At 40.5% G+C, this 20214-nt stretch overlaps 2 protein-coding genes across 5 annotated transcripts; both read right to left on the reverse strand.

The window, feature by feature from the left end:
* Nucleotides 1–767: 767 nt before the first annotated feature.
* On the reverse strand, nt 768–6036 carry LOC119017894 (girdin-like). The gene is made up of 3 exons (XM_037095043.1): nt 5902–6036; nt 4947–4982; nt 768–4636 (listed from the first exon to the last, which is right to left on the reverse strand). Exons 1-3 carry the CDS (start codon nt 5928–5930, stop codon nt 877–879), a joined length of 3825 nt encoding a protein of 1274 aa, XP_036950938.1. The 5' UTR covers nt 5931–6036; the 3' UTR covers nt 768–876.
* A 940-nt stretch (nt 6037–6976) lies between these two features.
* On the reverse strand, nt 6977–19628 carry tgfbrap1 (transforming growth factor, beta receptor associated protein 1). Of its 4 annotated transcripts, none has more exons than XM_037095046.1 (13): nt 19389–19628; nt 17429–18144; nt 16628–16822; nt 15503–15657; nt 15003–15085; nt 14055–14235; nt 13806–13966; nt 13175–13232; nt 12945–13088; nt 12445–12588; nt 11198–11357; nt 10426–10877; nt 6977–10225 (listed from the first exon to the last, which is right to left on the reverse strand). In XM_037095046.1, the coding sequence occupies exons 2-13, from the start codon at nt 18123–18125 to the stop codon at nt 10037–10039; spliced, it is 2619 nt and encodes an 872-aa protein (XP_036950941.1). In that variant the 5' UTR covers nt 18126–18144; nt 19389–19628; the 3' UTR covers nt 6977–10036. The 4 variants fall into 4 exon arrangements, with proteins under 4 accessions (XP_036950941.1, XP_036950940.1, XP_036950939.1 ...); XM_037095045.1 differs by having other exon boundaries at nt 17429–18139; nt 19393–19627; XM_037095044.1 differs by having other exon boundaries at nt 19393–19627.
* Between the last annotated feature and the right edge of the window lie 586 nt (nt 19629–20214).

The following is a 20214-nucleotide window of genomic DNA, read 5'->3' on the forward strand; positions in this document are numbered from 1 at the left end:
TCCACCTCAACTCCACTGATGTAGACAGAGATGTGTCTTTGCTTCCATTTATTCTAAAATCACCAATCAGCTCCTTGGTTTTGTTAATGTTCGTTAAGTAAATCATACCCCATAGATAAAGACAATAACATTAAGCCAGCTGCAATCCTTGATTAACTTCCTCCTGTAAGGTACTTGAGTAAATGTACTAAGTTATATTCCATCACTTGACTTTACAAGAGGATGTCTACGCGTTTTGCTGCTGTTTCTTATGTGTGTGGAGCACTTTTCTACGGAAACCATGTATGTCCGAGACCCTGACATCACGAAGAAAAGATTAATCTTTTTAAAAACTGCCATATTTTAATGAATTATCAGAAATGAAATCACGTAAACCATGACAGTATGACAAAAATTATAACATTGGCTCATGATTACACATTTTATTAATTCTGTTCTGCACCACCCATACAGAATGGTGTTGTGCTGTAGCAGTGGCAGTACTGAGGTGCACGTGAGGGGGTCCAGGGCCCCGATAACAACATGTGGCCTCCCTACATCTCAAGGTTCTTTTTTCCCTGAAGCCATTTCAAACTGGGAATCTCCTTTCCAATGTGATGTTACCATTTTAATCAGGACATTAAGTTCTCCTACACAACAGCTACGCCAGAACATAAATTATTCCCAATTCCCAACGTTTCTTCACATTACTGAAATAAATGTCAGTGTGTGTGTGTGTGTGTGTGTTGAAAGTGTGAATTGCATTAGACAAACACAGGAAAATCAGGTGAAGTTGAATATTCATATGTAATTAAAAATTAGTACAAAAAATCAGTCAAATACAAAATTACATTAACTATATACATGGTGGATTCCACCCTTTTTCACCCAGGACAGTCAGGTCACACTAGGAGCTGTGCTTTCACATATGTAGTGCCTTTTGCCGACACAAATGATATCATCCCAGGTGTTTATCCAATCCTTCGTCTCAGTGTTTTTTGGAGGGACAATCGCAACACAGTCCTGTCCCGCTTGGCTCTTGTCCCAGTCAGCCAAGGCGTTGTTTGGCTCACCACGAAGCCAAAACATCACATTTGGATGGATTCCTTGGCCATTGACCCAGAAGAACTCGCCCTCCACTGCCGAGTCAGTCAACCCAATCCATGCTGAATGGAAATCCTCTTCAGGGTGCTGCTGCACATACTCAAAAGTCATGGTGGTCAGGAATGCCTGATCTTGGGCATCCCGAACCACAGCCAAGTCACCCGCCATGTGGAGACAGTCACCGCGAGCCTCTTTCCACTTCTCTGTCGTGCTGGACAAGAGGTAGCAGCGCGTACCATGCTTGACCCAGCCGGGCTTGCAGCGTGAAAGTGTTTTTCTGTTCTCTAAAAGCAGACTCAACTCTGTCTTCTCTTGCGATATGTTCTTCAGGCTGAGGCTCAACTGAGCATTTTCTTGTGACAAGTTCTTCAGGTTCAGGCTCAACTGAGAATTTTCTTGTGATAAGTTCTTCAAGATCAGGCTCAACTGAGTTTTTTCAGTAGACACCAAATTTAGAGATGTGGTAAGCTCTTTGTTGTCCACTTCTAGCTGTCTAATTTGTTGGGACATGTTTTTAAAGTGCAGGTTCAGCTTGGTCTTCTCTTGCAATGTGTTTATGAGGTTCAGGCTCAGCTGAGCATTTTCTTGCGACATGTTCTTCAGGTTCAGGCTCAGCTGAGCATTTTCTTGCGAAATGTTCTTCAGGTTCTGGCTCAGCTGAGCATTTTCTTGCGACATGTTCTTCAGGTTCAGGCTCAGCTGAGCATTTTCTTGCGACATGTTCTTCAGGTTCAGGCTCAGCTGAGCATTTTCTTGCGACATGTTCTTCAGGTTCTGGCTCAGCTGAGCATTTTCTTGCGAAATGTTCTTCAGGTTCAGGCTCAGCTGAGCATTTTCTTGCGACATGTTCTTCAGGTTCAGGCTCAGCTGAGCATTTTCTTGCGACATGTTCTTCAGGTTCAGGCTCAGCTGGGCATTTTCTTGCGACATGTTCTTCAGGTTCAGGCTCAGTTGAGTGTTTTCCTCAGTGCGGTTGTTCAGTGTTGAATTGAAAAACATGATCAGTTCTCTGTTCTCCTCTTCCAGCTGTTTCTTGTCTTGCAATGTGTTCTTCCGGTTCAGGCTCAGCTGAGCATTTTCTTGCGACAAGTTTTTCAGGAGCAGGCTCAGCTGAGTTTTTTCAGCAGACACCAAATTTAGAGATGTGGTAAGCTCTTTGTTGACCACTTCCAGCTTTCTTGTTTGTTGGGATATATTTTGCAAGCGCAGATTCAGCTTGGTCTTCTCTTGCAATGTGTTCTTCAGGTTTAGGCTCAGCTGTGCGTTTTCTTGCGACATGTTCTTCAGGTTTAGGCTCAGCTGTGCGTTTTCTTGCGACATGTTCTTCAGGTTCAGGCTCAGCTGACCATTTTCTTGCGACAAGTTCTTCAGGTTCAGGCTCAGCTGAGCATTTTCTTGTGACAAGTTCTTCAGGTTCAGGCTCAGCTGAGTTTTTTCTTGCGACATGTTCTTCAGGTTCAGGCTCAGTCGAGTGTTTTCCTCAGTGCGGTTGTTCAGTGTTGAATTGAAAAACATGATCAGTTCTCTGTTCTCCTCTTCCGACTGTTTCTTGTCTTGCAATGTGTTCTTCTGGTTCAGGCTCAGCTGAGTATTTTCTTGGGACAAGTTCTTCAGGAGCAGGCTCAGCTGAATCTTTTCAGCAGACACCAAATTTAGAGACGTGGTAAGCACTTTGTTGACCACTTCCAGCTGTCTTGTTTGTTGGGACATATTTTGCAAGTGCAGATTCAGCTTGGTCGTCTCTTGCGACATGTTCCTCAGGTTCAGGCTCAGCTGAGCATTTTCTTGCGACATGTTCTTCAGGTTCAGGCTCAGCTGAGCATTTTCTTGCGACATGTTCATCAGGAGCAGGCTCAGCTGAGTTTTTTCAGCAAACACCATATTTAGAGATGTGGTAAGCTCTTTGTTGTCCACTTCCAGCTGTCTCATTTGTCGGGACATGTTTTGCAAGCGCAGGTTCAACTTGGTCTTCTCTTGCAATGCGTTCATCAGGAGCAGACGCAGCTGAGTTTTTTCGTGAGCGTGGTTGTTTAGTGTTGAATTGAAAAACATGTTCAGTTCTCTGTTCTCCTCTTCCAACTGTTTCTTCTCTTGCAACGTGTCATTCAGGCGCAGGCCTAGCTTGGTCTTATTAGCAGACATCAAATTTAGAGTCATGGTAAGCTCTTTGTTGTCCACTTCCAGCTGTCTCATTTGTTGGGACATGTTTTTAAAGTGCAGGTTCAGCTTGGTCTTCTCTTGCAATGTGTTCTTCAGGTTCAGGCTCAGCTGAGCGTTTTCTTGCAACATGTTCTTCAGGTTCAGGCTCAACTGAGCATTGTCTTGCGTCATGTTCTTCAGGTTCAGGCTCAGCTGAGCATTTTCTTGTGTCATGTTCTTCAGATTCAGGCTCAGCTGAGCAATATCTTGCGTCATGTTCTTCAGGTTCAGGCTCAGCTGAGCATTTTCTTGTGTCATGTTCTTCAGGTTCAGGCTCAGCTGAGCATTTTCTTGCAACATGTACTTCAGGTTCAGGCTCAGCTGGCCATGTTCTTGCGACATGTTCTTCAGATTCAGGCTCAGCTGAGCATTTTCTTGCAAGAAGTTCTTCAGGAGCAGGCTAAGCTGAGTTTTTTCCTCAGTGCAGTTTTTCAGTGTTGAATTAAAAAACATGTTCAGTTCTCTGTTCTCCTCTTCCAGCTGTTTCTTGTCTTGCAATGTGTTCTTCAGGTTCAGGCTCAGCTGAGCATTTTCTTGCGACATGTTCTTCAGGTCGAGGCTCAGCTGAGTTTTTTCAGCAGACACCAAATTTAGAGACGTAGTGAGCTCTTTGTTGTCCACTTCCAGCTGTCTCGTTTCTTGGGACATGTTTTTCAAGAGCAGACTCAGCTCTGTTTTCTCTTGCAAAGCGTTCTTCAGGAGCAGGCTAAGCTGAGTTTTTTCCTTGGTGCAGCTGTTCAGTGTTGAATTGAAAAACCTATTCAGTTCTCTGCTCTCCTCTTCCAAGTGTTTCTTCTCTTGCGATAGGTTCTTCAGGTCCAGGCTCAACTGAGCATTTTCAGCAGACACCATATTTAGAGACGTGGTAAGCTCTTTGTTGTCCACTTCCAGCCGTCTGGTTTGTTGGGACATATTTTTCAAGCGCATGTTCAGCTTGATCTTCTCTTGCAATGCGTTCATCAAGAGCAGACGTAGCTGAGGTTTTCCATCAGTGTGGTTGTGGAATGTTGAATTGAATAACATGTTCAGCACTCTGTTTTCATCTTCCAGCTGTTTCTTGTTTTGCAATGCGTTCTTCAGGTCCAGGCTCAGCTGAGCATTTTCTCGTGATATGTTCTTAAGGAGCAGGCTCAGCTTGGTCTTCTCAGCTGTCAGACTTTGCTCTTTCTCCATCTGAATGAAGAGGCTGCTGGTCTCAACACAGAGGAGCATCGTCAGAACTCCAATCAGAACGGCATGCCAGCTGGATCGCAGTCTCTTTATGCAGTTGTTTTGTGTTTCCTCTCTGTCATCATTTTGTACAGCTTCTGAGGCAGTTCTGTCTTGTTCCCCTGGCCGATTTTCATCTGAAACACTATGAAAAAAAAAAAAGAAGGCTTATGCTTAATAGCTTCCCCCTCACAAACTCAAAATGTGCATCTGTTGTTTACAGTCAGAAAGAAATTAGATATTAGCCTTAACAGGGTAGTAATACACGTGTACAATTTTGAATGGAAACTCTCCCTCCCAGATCTTCACTTGCTAACCTAAATCTGCATGACACACTCATGTAGTTGGTCAGTATTATCGCCAAAATTCACATCTGGATTTTCTCTGCCTCCAGCAACATTTTCAGAAACAGAGACAATATCTATGAACTGTATAAACACTCCTGATTACATTACCTAAATTGGACATTTTCTGGATCAGCCATGTCTTGTCTGTGGAAGAAGAGGAAGAGGAAGAAGAAGAAGAAGAAGAAGAAGAAGAAGAAGAAGAAGAAGAAGAAGAAGAAGAAGAAGAAGAAGAAGAAAGGGGATCAGGAAATGCTACTTTAAATCATACTGTCTGGTAAAAGCCACATTTCTGTATCAAACTGGTCTATAAATGGCATGCAATTTTGGTTTCCAGAGCCAAAAAAATACTAATTCAAAAAAATACAATAATTAATAATATATATAAATAATAATACAATAACGTTTTGCTTTAACTTATAACTCTGGTGTAAATACTGATTGCACGGTGTAATGGCTATAGAAAAAACATGTAATCAGACATTTAAATACATAGTAAAAATATAGCAAATTAAAATGTACAACATGAATGTAATAGAAATGGGAAGATAGACAAACAATAACAACAACAGAAACTTTTGGGTCAGTTAAACAACTGAGGTAAATATGAAATGACTAAATAATGTAATACTTGTAGCCAAATCATGGTTTATGAGTTTCAAGTTTTCAACAGGTGTGTTTTAAAATATTGTTACAAACATAACAAGAGGGGAATCTTTTAAAGCCATGTCTGTAAGATATTAAGTCATTTAATCATACAAGTTTCATTTGATCAGAAACTGGGTTTGATAATAAGTAGCCTAACATATCAATCCTTTCTAGTACTTCTTGAAAATATCTTTTATTCAAACTTTTCCCCCTCATTATCACATAAAGTACATCTGTTGTTTACAGTTGGGAAGACATTACAGATCAAACTTAGAAACAAAGAAACTCTCCCTCTCTTACATCTCTACCCAGAAATCACATAGCAGATTTGTTTTGTTCCTACAGCCACATTAATAAGTCAAAAATATATATATATGTATATATATATTAACGGTTTAAACACTCAAGATTACATTACCTCACTTGGCTATCGCCAGTGTCGCCCATTCCCGTGGTTTTCTTCAGGATTATTTGTTTATTAGCAAGTAAGTATAACAAGTGTAAGTGCAACGAGCAGACATTCGCAAATGAATTTTTCAAGTATCAATATTATTCACATGAAAACTGATGGGTTGCCACAGCGATCTTGAATGCCTTGGATTCGCGAGATCACGTTGCCCATGTCACGCGAGATCTGGGGTTACAGTGGCGATACCTACAGGCATCTGTATCAATTTCTCACTACAGAGTAAACTTCACTGTGTGGTGTTTGTTTATCGTGCTGTGAGCTGTGTAGCTAGCCATTAGCCATTAGCAGTGGTGTAGTCAACATGAGTTGGGGTTAGATGCTAATCAGACGTGTTTGCTCAAGCACTGTATCACTGTACTGAATTTGAGGTTCTTGTAATGAGGTATTTCATTTTTTTCCCCATCCAACTACGTTTATTTGACACTGACAGCTTTAATACATTACGCACTTTACAGGTCAAGACTTTACAAACAAAACGTAAGTTTATGAAATGATATTAAAATAATATATAAATAATGTTTAAGAATGTCAATATTGTAGAAGCTCAAAGGACATTATTCGGAATTAAGAGCATTTTTACTATTAGTAACTCACCGACCCCTGGAAATTAGCCTTGTTTGGGAGTACCTAATGTATCCATTATACAGCACATAAGTAAACAATGACCTTAAGCAACCGATGAAGCTATTTATTTTCAGCAACAAAATACAAATTTTGGCTTTGTGCTGGATAAGGACTTGTTTGGATGGATCAGGAATCAGCCCATCACCTCAACACTAGGACAGATCTGTAGCAATTCCCCCCAGTTTTGAGATGATGATTACTGAAATCCATGTTTTTACTTTGATCCACATTCAGAAAAACATTAATTGCTAAACTAAATGAAAATACCAAAGGTGATTAGAAAAAAAGTTATAGGCATTCCCCCTTTTCTTTTACCACAATTTAGCTGAGGGGACTTTTTGACCTAAAGGATTACAAGAGCAGGAAACACAACATTAATCTGCTAAAGTGAGATTCCGGGTTGATATACAGTTTCATTTTTATTAAGGTGGGATGGATTTACAGTTGGTACTCCCCATCCACATCAGCATTGATTTAGAAAGCGACAAACAAGTACAAATGCAGTATATACATATCAGTATATATTTATAAAATACAATAGCATTTTCTCCACACAACTGTACTGTATTTTTTCTTTATTATTTGAAGTGATGATAAGGACGCCTTTTTTAAGCAAGCTACACTTAAAACTGTTCAGACAGAAAGATGCTGTGCGTAAGCTGTGAATTCCTGTCATGGAAAGTGAGTCAAGCCTACAGTATCTACAATATTCAGATCTCCATGTTAGAAAAATAGTCCCATGTTTGCACCCAGTTCCCTGCAGAAATGGGTGGCAATCACAGAAGGCTAGCATCAACAGCACAGGCACCAGAGAAACAAGCCAAAACCCACAAAAAGTGATGTGTTAAAGAAAGCTGGACAATTGTAAATAAGTTAAAAGTAAAACCGACAATTAAAAATAAACATCTGAGGAGACAAACTTCTCTGTTGTTTTGGATTCTGCTTGCTTCAATTTTTACTCAGAAACTGGCAGAGAGTTGATTTTGGGAGTACTGACAGATTTTCTCTTTTTTCAGTACTAATCTGGCTAAACATCTTTTGCAGAGTTTGTAGTGTGCAATGGGTAAGGATTCATTTTCATCTTGAACAAGAGACATCTGTTAAAAATGACAAGAAAACAGAGTTACACATCTGCTAAACTTCAAGTGTAATCGGTGTTCAGCAGCTTTGCTAAACTAAGTTTAGTTTTTGTCAGTTTTCTCTCTGTCTTCCATTGCGAAATTAATGCATCTTCTGCCACCTCCAATAACACCGTTTTTAAGAGTGAAATAGTTCGACATGAACCATATTTAGCAAAGCATCACCTTCAGCAGACATTTAGGAACATGTCTCTGTAGCTACACACACACTTTATGCACCTGCAATTAGTTATGTCCATCTGCAAGAAACATTTATGACGTTCCAACCTGAACTTTATTGTAATCTGACACATATACGACATTTGGAAGTACACTGAAGGACAAAGCGGCGTTCTGTGGTGACAAGCCTGTAATGAATTTCAGGGCTTCGTTATGATGGCCGACTTCTGTCGCTTTCTGTTCTTGAGAGGGGTGTCATGGTAAAAAGGTTAAAGCTATAACTCCAACACTGTGGGAAGAGGGAGTTATGAAAGCTGAGATGTATCAAGCAGCGTGTTGGCCATCAACGACGTGGATGATATAGGTTTTGTCTGTCACAGTTTGACTTAAGGGGGTTATGTGCAATGCATTAGAATGCATTATGAGACAACAGTTGTCTTCGACAGTAATTTCAGTAGGAGTCATTTTTGTCCACCTCAGCCGCGTAATCTGAAGCTCCAATGACATTTCCATTTAACCATGACCTGCTTATGTGTTAATGGACTGTGGTTGAAAAACAGATGGAATAAAAATGGAATTGGTTGGAGGACTCTATAACACTCCTGGTTTCATCCATTCGTTTTCGATATTTGACACATTACTGCCATCTTGTGGTCAAATGCTATTTCATGTCTTTAGGAAATGGACAGGATATCTTTTATACATCTATGTTGATGGTAATCACAGATAAATTACAATTATCTCTTCTTGTTGCTTACTTATGGAAATAGTAAATGTTTATTCATATGTTTGGAACAAATTGTGTCCTTGCACCTCCTCAAGAAAAAAAATCTTCTGACACTTGTTTTATGATGCAGGATTCAGACAAACTAAATTCATCTATGACAGCAATGGACACTGAGGATCCCTCCTAAATTATTTCATCTGTCCCTCACCGACAGACTCGGTAAAGATAGTTTGATCTGTTGCATGTCTTAGAAGCTCACTTTGAGTCTGACTGAATTAGGGATCTGATAACTGATAGTTGAAACCAGTACACATTTGCAGTAAAATTAAAAGTCTCAGTCAAAATTAAGAATAACCAGTGACCGAATGTAACCAAGAACAGTGTACTCAAGTAATTCCATTTTGCATCCACTCCTCTACATTTATTTGTTCACTTTAGTTACTAGTTACTTTGCTCAGTCAAATTACTTAACATTACTTGACATGTAACCAATCAGATTGTGTTGAGGGCGGGACATTGAGTGAAACGACAGACAAAGAGAAGATGCTACATTATTTATTTTATCGGGGTTCGGACACAGAAAATAATGATACTGATATACCTAGTTTGAATACTGAATCCCAAGTTAAATTTACTGATGAGTGGAGCAATGGAAGATTTCATGTACTGTTTGCACTGTTCTTGCTCCACAGACGATGCACAGAGAAAAGGACACCAAAATTTTAAAAAATGTTTGGATCAAATTGTCACCAATTGAAATACTGTGAATACAACATCGATTGCCCTTCTGGCTGACGGGAAAAAGAAGACATCTCAGAGAGTAAAAGACAGACAAAAGAGACTCCATCAGTACTGAAGAGTCTTATTAGTATTTCACATTATAACCCAACACTGCAATATGCAAGTTAGGACAATATTAATACAATATCCATATGCGGTGATCAGACCAGAGCCGTAAGAGTGGTAAAACTATGCATGCGTCAGAAACATTTGCAACTGGTTTCAAATATTGCGAGTTCTGTAGTTCAAGCAGCTTCTCAAATTCAGGTTTCAAACTGTTCAAGCAAAGACAAGGACCGGTACAGCGCTGAACCCAAACAGAAGCTCAGGAGCATGTCTTTAAACTGATCACTGTTCACACGATTAAAGGGCCGGGTGGTTCAGCTGTTGTTACTTTTTACTTCTATAAAAACTTGCAGTCTCAAAGTGTGATATAATTGTTGCACAGGAATAAATAGATGAAATCATCTGTTTCTCCCTTGCACTCTCACACACACACACAAGCTTTCTTTGTGTTTCTCAGCTTACTATTGCAATGACTGCTCTGTGCTTATCGATATTCCCCACAGTCCTCAGCCAAGCAAAAACTGAGCAAGTCCTGCTTTTGTTTGGTGCCTCTGATAGCAGATCACATGGTAATTTCAAGGGTAAAGTCTCACGTGTGGTTGCTGCTATTAGTTAACTGTCTCTTTGTGGGAGAGTCTCTTACTCTCTGGGCAACACAGTGAGTGTGGACGGGCACTCCACCCGGCAGACACACCACGTCAGGCTCGCTGAAGGTGTTGTGGCACAGGTGGCATCCCTTCTTTTCAGACACAAAGATAGGTTTCTTCCGCTCTTTCAGCTGTGGGGAAACAACATTAAATTAGAGTTACAAAGATGGTATAAAGCAGTAATGAGCACAAAAACGAGACACTACAGATGCTGAAATTCCTTTCAATAACAAATGCAAAAAGGTCATAATCTAATAAAATGATGGTGTGAAGGTCTGTAAAACAACGCACTGAGCAACTGCAGAAATTGCAGAAGTTGTGTGTTACTTACCCTGTCATGCAGCAATTGAAGGTTTTCAGAGTGGGATAGCCCCAGTGCGATCTGGGAGGTGCGGCAGGCGTGCATGCTGGCCCTGACAGCTCGACCCAAGAAGGGCCGCAGCAGCTGAAGTGACCAGCCCTCAGGGAGCATGCGCAGCACCTGGACTGCATCGAACACCTCGCCATGTCGATTTAGAAGGTCCACTGCTGCCATCTCAAGGTCCCCGCTGCCACCCCCTGCTGCTGTCTGGTTCCCGTCTAAATACACCCCCAAGAGCAGGTGAAATAGCTGCTGTCTGTAAGCAGAATCCCGAGTAGACGAGGCCCACGTACAGAAGGCCTCAGCGGACGGGAAGTCTCTGAGCTTGTGTACCAATATGTGCAGTGCTTTGTCATGCTCCTCCAGTTTTCCATGTAGTGTCGCACGCTCTAGCAGCAGCTGTTCACAGCTCTCTGTCTTACCTAAACAGAGCATAAGGACTTTAATATTAAGGGTCAAAACCTGCAGAATGATCTCTCCAGCCATTTTTCACATCACATGTTGTCAAAGGTATTTCAGTAACCTTTAAATCGAGAGTCTATTTAACATTTATGGTGCCACAATCATAAAAATGTGTCAAGTTTAAAATGACAGTTATCAATTGTACGATGAGAAGATAAAAAGCAATTACAATTTCATAACTCATCAAGATCTCCAAAGTGCTGGCTAAAATGCTGCAAAACAACCTACACTAGTTAACACAAAAATAGAGATTTAAGTAGAGTGGCATCTTCAGACTCACCTAAAAGATACTGCACACGGTAAAGGTTGGACTCCCTGAGCAGGGCTTGAAGCCTCTCTCTTGCTCTGTTGAGCTTCTCTTCATCTTTTGGTGACTTCGAAATTAATGACAAGACCCTCTCCAGGTACAACACAGCTAGGTGTGTGTGAAACTTCTCTTTCTGTGTTCACAGACATCGGAAAAAAAGAAATTCAATCAACTTTCAATTGTAAGGCAGGAATATCCCACTTAACTTTTTGTTTGAAAACAACATCAACATTGATGCTGTTTTAGCATCAGTAATATCTGACATGGAGAGTATATTTAATTGCAAGAACAGCAGAAAACATCAGTGAAAGCTTTCTCAATGTAAAAGGTGTATTTGCGCTTCTCTCAATATCTCAACAGCTTGTGATAGACAGTTAGACAGATGGTTCATTCAATCACTTGGAAAGTGTGCTTTGAAAGTGCATGCCCTTTTCCAAACTGTTTCTAGCAGCGCTTTTCCAGATGGTTCTGTGCAACAAAACATCTGCCTCATCAGGTTAATACGCTTGATTCAGTACTGTGAATACAAAGTTTCAGCAGTATGTACCTTAATCTGACGGTTTATTACAATAGTCTAACAACAACAACACAAAAGAGCATTAAAAAAAGAAACAGTGCTTGAGGATTTATACCAAAAGGAAACTTTCACTGTCACCTAATGTACCGGACAAGTCTGTGGCTGACACGACCATGATAGTGGCCCTTGTTCCCCAACTACAACCAGCAGATCAGGCTGTGATTGTACTGCGCAGTGTGAAACAGGAGAAAGAGCACTGCTCTAACTGAAAATATCTTGGTAATATTAGGTATTAAAAATTCATGCAAACATTCATCTTTGTTTCAAGTACTTATTCTTTGGTTTCCTCACTCCTGGGAAGAGACTTGCAGATATTGGGGGTGTATAAAACCTTTAAAGGCAACATTATTCACCTAGCTGACAGTTCAGGATAGTGAGAGGAAGTCTAGGGACAGTGCTAACCACTGAGTCTCATGTGACCAGTTTCATATTCAGTGTGTGGTGAGACGTTTGCAGTCCATGTAAATGTATCGATGACAATAATGCAATTCGGGCTCTTGGAAGAACTGATACTGCAGGGAAATTCCTCTAATCATTGATGTTAGGTTCGGCTACAACATAACATCTCTGGGAGGAGTACAGACTTTGCGTATTGCTACGGTTCTGACACACTGGTAAATCCAGCCGTTTTTATTTGAGTTACCTGTATCTTTCTCTCCAGCACCAAGTATTCCAAGTACAGAAGCAACGCCTGGCTGTGCTTTTCTAGGTATGTGATGACATCATCAGAGTTCAATTCTGACTGATCTTTACTGCCAGGCCTCTTCGTGAAGATGTGGACACCTTTCTATGAACAAAAGAAGGAAGAAAGGAGGGAGGAGAAAACAACAGAATATAAAATACCTGACAACCCACAGTGTCACAATCAAAGACAGAATACTTAATGGGTAACTCCACTAATTTTCCAAAAGTAAATCTTGTTTAAGCCTTCTTGGCTAACTCTGTCTTATTTGCAGTTGTTTTATTACTCAATGAGCATTCTTCTTTGATAAATAATTACAATTCAGTAGAAAAAGAGCAACTTGTTTACACAACCATTAACCAGTTTAAAAATCAAATTTATGTCAAGTTAACAGGCACTGATAATCTTTGCCTGATAGCACAGTTACAGTTTTGTGGTCATTTATGCGCCTGGTAACCTACAGTGGGATCCTTCCGCAGGGCCCAGTCTGCATACTTCCATACGAGATCAAGATTAGAGCAGGAGCACAGGAAGTCCACAATGTACTCATGAAGGTCTGATCTTGTGGGGTCCTGTAGCTCCCCATCCACCACACGGATCCACAACTGTCAGGAGAATAAAGGGGATATGTCAAATTCCTGGTACTGATTCTTCTCTGACAACCAGTGAAAGTCACTTTCAGCTTACATACCTGAAGTGCTGCTGAATCCTGGCCATTATAATGATAGAGCAGCCCAAGTGCAAAATATCTAATAGAGGGGAGAAAAAGCCTGAATGAAGCAGCGTGTCTCCCTCAAGATTATATTTTTGCATATAGTAATTAAATTGATTTGAATAAACTGGACACAGTGGTAAAGCTTGAGCGGGGTGTTAATTAACAGCAAAGGAGAGTATTTATCCAACAAAGCCCTTTTGAGACAGTACCTCTAGGAATTTGCACATTTGGTGACCACAATAATTACAATTATACAGATTGCCATAGTGTCCACTAGAGACAGCTAATTACCAGTTTTAAGCATAATGAGACATGATTCAATTGAGAACAACCAATTCACCCTAATTACTCTTTATCAGTAAAAGATGACATTTAGCATTTTCAGATTAAAGCCACACTGTCAAGATATTACTGCATATAGCTGAGGAAATGCAATGTTATCTCAAGCTTTTAGTGACAATGTTTCCATGTATGAATGTTGTACCAAGATCTTATCTACTTACAGGGAAGATCTTGATTCACTTCTAATCACATATTTCTCACAAAGTAAAGAGCTATAACATTTATAAAAGGAGCAACTCAAAACTAAGACTGATAGTATACACACTTGTGGTATTTCTCCAGCCATGGGGCGCTGTCTGCTAATAGGCAGGCATTCTCTGAAGCTAGCAGGTCTAGAAGACTGTCATGGTCCTGCTCAGCATACAGCTTTAAGAGCGCAGTGTCTACGTCCTCTCTGCAGCCGTTGGCTACCTCTGTGCTTCGTACCTGCGTGGATATGTAGAAAAAAAGTATGTTATGTGTACAATCTTACAGGAATTAAATGAACGATTATATGTAAATGAACTTTGTTCACCTCTCCTAGATAGCTGATGAGGAATCTCTTGCATCGCAGCACTTTTTCCTGGTCACCCTGTGCCAGGTGGTTGAGATCTGCAAACTCGTGGAGGGGAGGATGGCAGCGTGTGAATGAAGAGGAAGCTGGCAGCAGCAACGGGTAGAGAGAGATCAGCTCCCGCACATCCAGCTGACCCTTCCTGCAAGCATAAAGGTGGATTGAGTAAGGCAGCCAATAACTAAAGCCAGAAAGTAGGAAACTGTCAGAATTCACATGACATCCCTAAGTGGATCTAGGCTCAGGGAGGCCTAAGTTTTTAAACAGGAAACAACACAGGACTGAGAATATGACATAAATAGGTTATGAAATCAAATAGACGGAAACCAGAAGACAACAAGAGTTTGTACAGATTGTAAGGAGTAAAAGTTCAAGCACTTTTCAAACACTATCAACGTACATGTCTTGATTCTTGAAAACTATATTACCATCTTCTATTTTGCTGCTATGAAACTGCAAGAAAAAAAGTTTACAGATTTCCTTTAAACATGCAGAAATTAACTGACATTGTAACTTCATTTATTTTTATTATTTTTATTTCAAATAAGATTTTTGTTTTATGAGAGTGATTGTGGCGATGAAACACTGCATTATGTGTGAACTATTCAACCATTTTTCAAGAAGCACATTCAAATTGAAACATTCAAATAAGAGTTTTCTAACATGTCTAAACTTTCTACAAACCCTCAAGCATGAATGGGACAATATCAATGGTTACATGATTGCTGTTCAAGATTTATCATCCCATTCGAGCTGTTATTTGAGTTAAACTCTTCAACAACCACAGTTTAATATTTGATGGCAGGCGAAAATAAAAAGTACTCTGTAATAGAAGTTCAAATGAAAATATCAAGACACAAACCACAGCAAGTTTAACCCCCAAATTATAAAACAGACTGAGACTCTTACCTGAAATGTTCTTTTGCTTCTAGAAACTGAAGTTGGCCGAACTGAATGAAACCTGCCTGCTGGAGAATCCTTTTGTGCAAAATCTGGAGGTGAAAAAAAGAACAACATATGAAACAACTGAAACATCATCAGATCACATCAAACAGAACTTCATCATGCGCAATACACTGAGAAAAAGCAGAGCATGCTCAGCCATCTTGTCTGGAGGGAAAACTAGGACTAAGGGTCACCAGGAGCTGCAGAGGAAATAAAGTGTGAACAGAAAGAGGACTGAGGTCCCTTCAGAGCTGAAGTGGACCAGACAGAGTACTGAGTACTCTCTGAAAAGAACTGACAATGGGATACACATTTAGGTCCACTTTAAGAAGACTGATTGAGGTTCGTTTGACAGTCTACATGTGAAAAAAATCTTACAGATTTTAGTCCTTTTAGTAATTATCATCACACACACACACACACACACAACATCATAAAAATCAAACCAACACACTGTTTGTTACCTGGAACTTGTCTTTGGGAATATTTCTCTGTGCTCCCTCTGTGAGGATGAGTGCCTCCTCCACTCTGTGACTGGCCAGTAAGTCCTGGATCTGTTTCTCCAGCGGCAGAGGCACCAGGACGTACACCGCTTTAGTGGAAGCCAGAATGACCTTTCCTGAAACACACAACACTCACAGGTCACAACATACACACTCTCAATACTCATGGTGATATCACAAATCGCTTGTTTACACTGCTTACATATAACCCTGTGTCTTACATTTATCATTTACAATTTTTAAACTCTAGAGAGCATCAAACTTCATCTGCATTTCTCATTCATTTCAATGATTGCAAGCAAATACGTAGCAACTAACTGCCTTCGAAGGCAGAGTTTACAGATTCAGCTCAAGTCTTGGTTCAGTTTCTGAGTTTCAACTATAACTGACTCCAATTGAGATATTCTCTGTAACAGGAACCGGCTGTGACAGTGAATCAAGAGCCCAGTCATCTGCTTTACTTTGCATCTGATGGTTTTGGATTTCAGTCCAGCAAACCAAAGCAATGACTCTTTCTATCCCTAGATGATTTAATAGCCAAGGCCTGTTTTCCAATTCCATTTTTCAGGGAAGTGAGTGCACCATCCTGTATGATTTCATTTCATTTTTTATATGAGAATTCCAGGGGAACTCTACTGATGTTTTCTGGCTCAAGAGGAGACCCAAAAAGTAATGAATTTCAACAACTGATGTCTCTTGAGTAAGTACTGGTTGGTGCTGAATGCTACAAGTTTGAAAATGAAAACACACACACACACACACACATATATATATGTGTATATCACAAGGGTGTGGTGTGAGAAAGAACTGAGACCTACTAGCATGACACGCCAAATCCCTGACTGAACTGTGCTTGAATAAATAGCTGCAAGGTTTCAAAGAAGAAGACATTATCTTCTTTTGCATCAATTTTGATAGACACCTCACACAAGTTTCTATAATTAATTAAGCTTGTTACCCTTTGTGACCATTTACAACTTAATTAATAAAAGAAATATGCATCATCAATCAGCTTTTCACTCCTGCCTCTAGTTTGATTTGATAAGATACGTTGAAAATCCTTCAGAAAGCAACATGTGAGGATACCTTCAAAGTCTTGCAGAATGTGTCCATCCCTGAATGAAAGGGTCTGTTTTAGCTGTTGGTCCAACATGCTGTGGATGGTGATGAAGCTCTCATCCAAAGCTACCACGTACGGAAAACACACAGCGGCACCAATCACGCTCTCTGACCAGTTGACTGGAGCCCGCTGAGATACACCTTCTGCATTGGCAAACATTCCTGGAAAAGGACATGGATAAACAATTTAGAAGATAAGTAGGACCAGCATTGCCTTTTAGTCAAGAAAAACTCTAAGCTTACATATTACGTTATTTATGAAATTTTATTTTCTCTTGGTTTGAATACTTCATTTTGTTATCTATTTTTGCATGTACATGTTACTATATTTGCTATACTTTAAGTTTTTACATACATCTTTCTTAAGGAAACTATGGAAAGCATGATCAAAAACATTCTTATTGCTTTTAAAGAACATTAATAAAAACTTTGATATCCATATTATCAGTGTACATCATCAAATTAATTTACATTTATGTCACATTTTCATTCATACTTCCCATTTTGTGATAACAATAATTCTTAGTAATATAATTAATAATTTAATTAAAGACATATACTGATGTATAGACTAACCAGTTAAAACATGTTTAATATTCTAAATTCAAATGTATCAATGTTGCTGTCTAATGCAGGCAAGAAAAATACATTAAAGCCTTTTGTAAATTAATTCAAAAAATACCTTCTAATACCTTCTTGAGTGAAATTGTTAAACTCTTGTTAAGACTTTTAAAGACCTGCAGATACCCAGTTTTAGTTCTGACTTACCCAGACCACCAGGTGCAGCTAAGAGGAACTCTTCCCGGCCAATCCTCTTCACAATAGGTCTCCTGTCCTCGCTGTTGTAAGGGAATAGATCTTGGGAGGCTCCTGTGTTGTAGTTCAGAATCATGTACTGTGTAGCAAGCGCCAGGCACAAGAAGTAACCGTCAAGACTGACGGCGCAGGGCTGCTCAGGAGTGCTCACCTCTTTGACCAGCTGCACTCTGTCCTCATACACCATGTAAATCTGCACCATCCGCCGCTTGGAGGAGAGCACACCCATTTCCACACAGAACGGATCACCGTTCACCGGGTTCTCATTGATGCAGAACGCCGTCACACCCCTGATCTTGGCTCCACCACCTGCAGCCGAGGGCACAGTCTCCAGTGTCACCATATCAACAAGGAATACAATTCCATCACAAAGCACGATCAGACGCTCCAAAGCAGAGGCGGCGCGCAGCTCAGCAACTGGTTTCTTGAGGCCCAGATATTTGTGCAGCAGCTTCTGAGCCGAGTAACTACGTTTCCCTTTGGTGGAAGTGACCTCGTCCAGCAGGAAGTGGTGGATGAAGCAGTCATTGGTACCCAGGTACAAGTGCTTTCCACAACATTCAATGCACTCGATGTTGATGCGAGCCTTGTCGCCCATGAGGAGATCTCGCTCCACAGCGGGGACAAGCTCAAAAGCCTTCACACTCATCTCGGCCGAGGCATCTACACTGATGATACAAAAGAGACAGGCATCAACAGAACTGCAGACAAACTACACAGCAAAGTATTTTCCCGTGATACATTATTCATTAGCAGGATGTACTGAGGTTTAGGGTGTGTCACTCCTAAACAACAAACTTCGGATCTACTCTGCTATTAGGCAGTTCAGGTTGTTACTGGCCTCTGTCTTATTTTGCTTTGAATAATGATGCATGTGAATGTAAGCCTTTCGCGAGTTGTTTGGCAAAACATCACAAGCTTGTGAGACAATCAAACAATCAACTGAGGATTAAATACAATGAAAAGTAGTGTTTGCAGCCATTTATATGTACATTCTGGGCACCCTTTAATGAGGTTATAGTTCAACTTTTCCTGGAAGACTTCGCAGTCTGTTTGACAAAACAGATTACAGGTCATGTTTACCTGTCAGGTGTATGACTCAGCTCAGGGACCGTCAATCAATTAACCTCAATGTTTTAGAAGTTTATATCTGTTCTTTCTTACTACTATGTCATGCAAGTCCAACATATGGACTGGGAACATAGGCGTGTGTGACACTTGAATACTTACTACCTGTGGCTTAGCTCCCACTGCTACACCGATTATTCATCTCATATCTAAATTAAAGATGCATATCTTATCTAGGCAATGAATGTTAGCTATCTTCAAAGTCTGTTAGCTCCTTTTTTACTATCTTATAAGGTAATGCACATCTCCTGTATAATGTTCAATCATGCTAGCTAGGGTAGCTTTTTAACAATTTTGAAAAACATTAGCTAACATCACTCTCTCATGTAGCTATGGTTGCTCAAGTGGTGATAGCTAATGGCGTTAGCTAACTGTCAAACTCAGAAAGGCTAACGGTGGTGGCAAAGGAAAGGTTAACTGGTAACACTTGTTGTCTGGGGCAGTGATATTGTCTTCCTAAACTAATAGAGGTTAAACAGGCGCGGAAGTCGTTGTAGATTTTTAATTGAATTGGTAGCTTCTGGCCCAGCTAGCCAGGCTAACGTTAGCTTGATTAGACTGTTCTCCAAATACCAATGCTAACAAGCTAACCAACGCTAAGCTAGATTGTCATTAAGGCTACTTATCCCTAACATGCTCAAGTAAGGTGTACATTTGCGATACATGTCTTTCCGAATTAAAAAGCACCTAGTTTCCAGTGTCCACCCCTCCCTGGAGATGATGCTGCACGCACCAACTCTCTCCCTGGTTTCTCTCCGGGAGAAACGGGCGTTAGCAAGCGTACCTACCGCTGCAGACAGCGCTCAGGACGGCAGGCCGGACCACCACCAGCAAGCGAGCCTCACTACTTCAAAAACAGCGGCCACGACATACACGTACGGTCAGACATTAATATAGTCATAGTGCTCGGGTTGCTGCCTCAGCTACAAGCGAAAAATATGGCTTGAATGATTGCGTTAGGGCTTCCTTGTCCAGTGTAAACACCGCCCATTTGCACTGAACTCTCTGATGGCTGCAGGTGATGCGTTCAAGGGGGTGCGTTCAAGACCGTCCAGCAAGCAGACAGTTGTTACAGACGATTTGTCAACACAATGAAAACTGACTTAATATGTCTTACTACAGAAGCTATGTAGCAACCGTGACAAGTTTTATAATCTCCATACGACAAATTTCACGATCCTGAGATGCATTTATATGATCTGGTGTTGTCGTAAAAATGGGTTAATACACAGATGCAATTTCTGTTGCGTGCATCAAGTTTTATCACTTTCTTCACATGCAACTCATGCACTACAACACCCATGTAGTGGAGGGTTGCACCATGCCAAAAGATTGTTGGGTAAATCACTTCTTGAAAGCAACTTGATGCGATCACGGATGCGCAATGTATTATTGGCCCACCACTGGGAAATCTATAATATCAGTTGTTTATCAGTATCCTTGAAATTTTAGCAATATTTATTGGCTAAAATCAATCAATGAAAGTAAATGAAAGCCATTTACTTTCATTAACTCAAAAGGCACAACATTCGCAAACTCCGATACAGTTAGTAATTTTTGCACGTTACATCTGAGCCTTTCTTACAGGTGAGCAGCCAAGAAACTTACTT

This window comes from Acanthopagrus latus, chromosome 4, assembly GCF_904848185.1.
Source record: "Acanthopagrus latus isolate v.2019 chromosome 4, fAcaLat1.1, whole genome shotgun sequence".
Taxonomy (NCBI): Eukaryota; Metazoa; Chordata; class Actinopteri; order Spariformes; family Sparidae; genus Acanthopagrus; species Acanthopagrus latus.

Coding starts and splice junctions, on each gene's coding strand:
- LOC119017894 (XM_037095043.1), bottom strand. CDS start 5,930: ATGGGCGACACTGGCGATAGCCAAGTGAG. Junction 4,983..5,901: donor ACTGGCGATAGCCAAGTGAG/GTAATGTAATCT, acceptor CTTCTTCCACAG/ACAAGACATGGCTGATCCAG. Junction 4,637..4,946: donor CCAGAAAATGTCCAATTTAG/GTAATGTAATCA, acceptor TTTTTTTCATAG/TGTTTCAGATGAAAATCGGC.
- tgfbrap1 (XM_037095046.1), bottom strand. CDS start 18,125: ATGAGTGTGAAGGCTTTTGAGCTTGTCCCCGCTGTGGAGCGAGATCTC. Junction 15,086..15,502: donor TTCCCAAAGACAAGTTCCAG/GTAACAAACAGT, acceptor TTTCACCTCCAG/ATTTTGCACAAAAGGATTCT. Junction 10,226..10,425: donor TTCAATTGCTGCATGACAGG/GTAAGTAACACA, acceptor GTTTCCCCACAG/CTGAAAGAGCGGAAGAAACC.